This window comes from Manis pentadactyla, chromosome 11 (genome assembly GCF_030020395.1).
Source record: "Manis pentadactyla isolate mManPen7 chromosome 11, mManPen7.hap1, whole genome shotgun sequence".
NCBI lineage: Eukaryota > Metazoa > Chordata > Mammalia > Pholidota > Manidae > Manis > Manis pentadactyla.
The window spans coordinates 76,771,748-76,777,794 of NC_080029.1; the positions used below are offsets into that span (position 1 = coordinate 76,771,748).

Genomic DNA, 6,047 nt, shown 5'->3' on the forward strand with positions numbered 1-6,047 from the left:
ATCAGCTTGCTTCTTTTCCACTTAGTTGACATTCCGCTGGTCATTGGACCCCAGACAGAGCAGATCTCTTGCTTTCAACCAAAATTACTATCTACTTCAGCAGCAGAAATGCAACATGACAGTCTTACACTTGGTAATAGCCAGATGTGGCAGTCAACTTCATGTGCTGAGTGAGGACACTTTTATGCCATCTAGACATCTAGGCTCAAATTCAAACTCATTCATGTCTGAGAGAAATAATAGCTCACTTGTGAAATTACATAGAACATAAAATATGATGTTTCTGCTGCACCTCCTAAGCCTTCTCGACAGCCTGCAGGTGCAGGTTTAGGTATGGGCAGCAAGTGCCTGGGGAGCACAGTGCGCTCACCACACAGATGTAGACGGCCGGATCACTGAGCTGGGTGGCTCTGATGTGCAGGGAGCTGCGCTTCCTGGCTGTATCCAGAGTTGCTGTGTACCTTCCTTTTGACTTTCTGCTCTCTGCGTTGCTCATGATTATCAGGGAAACAGGACCTCTCCCAGCATCCTGTCTGTACCACCTTAAGTTGTTAAAGGGGCTCATTGTATAATTGCATTGCAACGTGCCATTCTCTCCTTCCAGAATAATCAGGGACGGAGGACTCTGCTCCACCTCGTTTATGCTGCTTGCCCCTATTCAAAAAGGAAAGTGAGATTCAAGAGATGGATAATCGTTTCCCACACATCTAATGTGTGTGTCTCTTCCTTCTCTGACAAGAAATCCCAGATGAACTATAAAACAGCTTATTTTCTCTCCTCTTCCTACACCAAATCAATAGAGCCTTGGTGAAAATCCTAAGAAAATGTTCCCTGGACTTGCTGTGTCAACCTTGCTGAAACCCTTCATTAAGTTACAGCAAAAATGAAGCCACAAAACCACCAAAGAGGCCCTCGGGTACTTCTCCATTTTTCAGCACAAGGCTGCCACCCAAAGCTGGCTTGTCTACTCAACATATATATTTTTTTAACATTAAATACAGGCTTCCCAGGGTATAAACCAACCCAATCAGAGACCAGATTGTGCTGCCCTGTGCACAATCATACCTGCAGGCAGAGCCATTGCAAACACTGCCCTCTTGGGGTCAGAGCCACAGATGCTCAAAACCTCTGATGAAGCTTCTGGCTAGGTTTCCTCTTCACTATTTGCAACATGGTATAGAATATAAGCCCCTGTATATTGGTTTAAGTACAGTAGATTAGATTAGTAGTTAAGACATGTTTGAAGACCTCAGTCTGAACTCTGGCTGTATGTGATATTGAACAGGAGAATTTAGCCTCAGGTTTCTCATCAGTAAAATAGGTATAGTAACACCTGACAATTTTTGAAGGATTTAAAAGACATGATGGAGGCTGTCAGCAAAATTGCAGTTGGAAGCCTTAGCTCTCTTTCCTCCACAGGAACATGGATTTAATGACAATATTAGCACCTTGAAGAGAAACCCAGAATTCAGTGAGAAGTAAAGGCAATGCCAGAGGAGCACAAACTGAGAACAATCACATTTATGTAGGTGAGAAAAGCAATTTCACTGTACCCACATCAGTCCCTCTACCCAGGTTAGTTCATCAGCACAAGAAGACAGCCTAGGCCCATGATTTTTCTCATAAGGGTGGGATTGGGGCTTAGGGGGATGGGAGGGTGAGGGCAGAAATGAGACTAGAGTGTGAACCTGACCCCGCATCCTGCAGGGTGCCCTCTGTGGGGCTGATTTCAGTCTCGCCTCATACTGAGTGCTGAGCAACACACACAGCCCAATCCCTTGGGACAGCTGGAAGCAAAAGGAAGGGAAGGGCATTGCTCTGCCCAGCACTGCTCTGCAAGATTGGGAAGAGGTGCAGAACTAAGGTTTATCTCCACAAGGAAGGGGAGGAAGTAAATGGGGTCTTCTGCCCAATAATTCACAGCACCCTCCAGGGAACCAATTTCTATCTCACCTCATACTGAGCACTGGACACCTGGCAGAATTTGGTCCTCCAGGATAGCTAGAAACAAGAAAAGGGGCAGGTGTGCTCTCACAGCCAACACTGCTAGGCAAGATTAGGATAAAGCAGAGAACTGACGTGTTTTCTCTGAAAAAGAAGGAAAGAAGCAAAGGGCCTGTCCAGCCTTACAGTGCACTCTCCAAGGGGCTGGTCTCCATCTTGCCTCACATTCAGCACTGCGATCAGGGAAGATCTCTTCCAGTCAAAACCAGAGCATAAAGACTAGGAGAGGCAGCTCCTTCTTCAAATGCTCAGGTAACAAAGCAAACCTCAAGGAGCATAAAGAATCAAGAAATACGACATAACCAAAGGAAGAAAGTAAATCTCCAGTAACCAACTCAAAAAAATGGAAATCTAGAACTTGTCTATCAAGGAATTCAAAACAGTCATCATAAAGAAGCCCAGAAGCCCAATGAGTTACAAAAGAACACAGACAACTACGCAAAATCAGAAAAATCGTACTTGAACAAATTGAGAAGTTCAACATACAAGCCACACAAAGGAACCAAACAGAAATTCTAAGGCTGAAAAATACAATGCTGAACTGAAAAATTCACTAGAGGGTTCAGAATCAGACTTGATCAAGCAGAATAAAGAATCAATGAACTTAAAGAAAAGTCATTTGAAATTATCCAGTTAGAGAATCAGAAAAAAAAGCAAAGATAATATCTAAAATCAAAGAAGAAAAATGAGTCATTTAAGAATGGATGTTGAGCCTGGATAGCTGCCTCAAGTTAAACAAGTGAGCAAACAAAAATTAGGGGAAATAGAAGGTCTTGAACCTCAGCCTCACTTCTTACATGCACACCAGATGCACACATACACACATATACAAACCCAGATTAAAGATTTAAAGACAAAAATTAACTTGAGAGAAACTAGACATATATCATTTTAGAGTTCTAGGAACTTTTGAACACTATGTAACTCAGAATACATAAAATAAAATTTTGATTAACTTACCACATACTATTTTTGAAATTCTGTGTGGCAAAAAAAAACATAGATAAAGCAAAAGGATAATAAACTTTGTCAAAAGACACATATATACGACAATTATATCGATTTTCTTAATATGGAGAATGTGCTTTAAAATCTATATTTAAAAAAACAGTAAGACAGTAGGAAATGGGCAGATATATGAATGGACAATTTATAGAAAAAACATCTAAATGGCTTTTAAATATATGAAATGAAGCTTCATCTGATTCATAATTAAATAAATCATTAAAAATAAAAGAAAGTTTAACTGATAAGCAAAAACCAAAAACCTTGGTAATAAACACAGTTTGGAGAAAGTAGGTATTCTCCCCAATCACCATTATTAGTGGCATATATTAGTAAAATGTATCCAAAAGACAATTTGGTTGCACTATATAGATTACTACGAGTATGTTCTTTTCTTGAATAATATTTAACTTGGCCTGAAATGAATGATTATTACATTTTTCTATTTAAATTATTTTGGCTTGCCTTCTTTTAATGTGCTGTTCCTCAATTCATCAATGACTAACTTGCATTTTTCTGTAAGGTTTGGGAAGTGATCTTACTTGTTATAAAGAGTCATGGAGAGCATGGGTGTTTTGCTGCTTATAAGTTTTCTCCTTCGGTCCTCCCATTTTCATCCTCTACTCCCCAAATTCCCCTAAAACACACAAGTACACACACAAATAGCACCATCTACCTCAGTTATTCAAATGCAATTGGTGCTTCTCATTCCTAAGCCTTCCAGAGGGTGCAGCTCACCTTAAGGAGTTTCTTATTGGCTTCTCACACTAGACCCAAATTTTTTCTTTATTTGGTCTGCCCTGTCTGCAAGTTTTCATTTCTCCATATAGGAGAAATATATGGAATCTTCTTTTCATTTCTCTGCTTACCACTAAAATCTTGCTGACATTACTGTCTTCTGTCAGCTCCTTTTCTGTTCTCTTTGTGGGTTTATGCCTTTTTCAATTTCTTTACTTGCTTTTTAATAAGATTTCAGGAGTTTCAGAGATGGAGATGTGGGCACTAAAAACCCTCTCCCTGGAGAACTGTTAGAAAGCCGACAGGTCAGTGTACAGGTCAGGAATACAAGGAGGGGCCCATGTGATGACCAAGCCACAAGGCATTTCCTAGTGATGTTTCTGTCCTTCCACCTTTGGATCATCAGCGTGTGCCCATCATCTTATTTACTATAAAGTAAACCAGGATAAAGGTCTCTTTCTTTCCTTTTCATTGCTCAGTGACACGTGAGCTCTGTCCTCCTTCCTTCTCCTTCCTTCTTTCTCCATTAAGCACATGAGGCTCAGGGCTGTCACTTTCCTACTGCCTCTCCCACCAGTTCTGTCAGAAAGATACACAAACACCACCTTCTCAAGCGCTCTTTTTTTACTTTGGCTCTCTAAAAGCATAAGAAACAGCAGTACCCACCAGGGTGGCCTGGAACCATCTGTGGGGCTGGACTTTGACTGCAAAGATAAGCAAGAGACACTCCATTGCTGTGTGGCAGCACCCTGAAATCTCTTCTGCCCTTTATGAGGAGCTGTTGTTGTCAGAGTTTCCATGTAACAGTGAAGGCCTGGGTGTAGGGAATGTGCACTCCGTGTTCTTGTCTTCTGGCCATTTGAATGATCTTTGTATCCACCAGAGACTGAAGGAAAACCAACTGCAGACAGGGCTGAACCAGGGAGGATCAAACAGGCAGACACGCTCAGCACCCAGCCCCAAGTTCTGTTCAGAGTTTGCGCTCAGCTCCCCCTGCAGCTCCTGTCACTGTGTCACTCAGAGCACAGTAGTACATAGCCGAATCCAGCTCTTGGACTGAGGCTTTCTCCAAGTGGAAGGAGGAGGCTTCTTTATTGTACGTGGCTCCAAAACCTTTGTTCCTTCCCTTCTCATTGGTCTTTGCAGGTTTCAGGAGGAGCTGTGGACCTGCTCCAGGAGACTGCACATACCAGAAAAGAGTGGGGTACCCTGTGGCTGAATAAGTGCAGTTCATAGTCAGGGAATCCCTTTCCAAGAAGGTCACTTGGCCTTCCATCTGGGCTACTGAGTCTCCTCGGGCTTGGCCTGAGGGAAAATAAAAGAGATCCATGTCACAGTGGGCATAAAGCTCTTGGATAAAATTATGGTTACAGACTTTGCTGGCACATGAGAAGAAAGACCCAAATTTTCAGAGGCATTTTACTTACCAATCAGTAGGAATACCATAGTCACTACGCCTGGGGAATAGTTCATCTCTACGGTGTCACCTAAATAATGTTCTTCATTTGTAACATGAAGAAACATTGAGACAGTAAAATGATCAATCCAGATACCCAGCTTCCATAGGAAATGTGCTGTTAGGAAGCTGCACCCCCTGGTGGACAGGGACTGAAATGGGAAGCCTGTCTCAGGCTCCTCCCAGAGTCAGCAGTGTGTTCTCATCCCTGACGGTGTTTATGTGTCAGTCTTCAGGTGGCCCTTGGAAGTCTGAACAACAGCTGCCCAAAACTCTCAGGTCTGTTTTATCCTTAGGACACTACCCGACAGGGAAGTCCTTTAACACAGCATCCCAGGGTATTTCTGTAGCCAAGAAGGTATCAATTGTCTTAAGCATTTTAATACAGTCCTTCATATTCTCATGTATCCATTGTGGGCCAGCCTTTAATTCACTGAATGTCAGAAAAGGTCTGGGGTTGAATACAGAAGAAGCAATAAGAAGTCAAGTCAGTACTGAGTGATTCTGTGTTTTTCAGCATTGTATCCCAAAATATATGCAACAGGGACTGAAACTTACATGCTCACTATATATTTGTTAAACACAAATAATGAATAAATTGGTCTTTGACTGAGGGATCATTCCTACTTGAAATACAATATTTCCTGGTCCTAAGAAAATGCTAATTGTAAGGAATGTTCTATTTTTTAATAAAAGCTTTTCAAGGGAAAAAGTCATACTGTCAATAAAATATTTCTTGAATTTAAGAATCATTCGAAAGTAAAAACTATGACGCCAAGACAGAAAAAACGTCATAATTGAAGTTACTGATTCCCTAGAGAATGATATGGGATCAATATCTTAG

The 6,047-nt window shown here is 41.6% G+C and overlaps 1 gene segment (V, D, J or C); it reads right to left on the reverse strand.

Annotated features, from left to right (window-relative positions):
* Positions 1 to 4,427: 4,427 nt before the first annotated feature.
* On the reverse strand, positions 4,428 to 5,246 carry LOC118913453 (T cell receptor alpha variable 9-2-like). The segment is given in 2 exon segments: positions 4,428 to 5,052; positions 5,175 to 5,246. Coding segments are annotated over 2 exon segments (381 nt in total).
* Between the last annotated feature and the right edge of the window lie 801 nt (positions 5,247 to 6,047).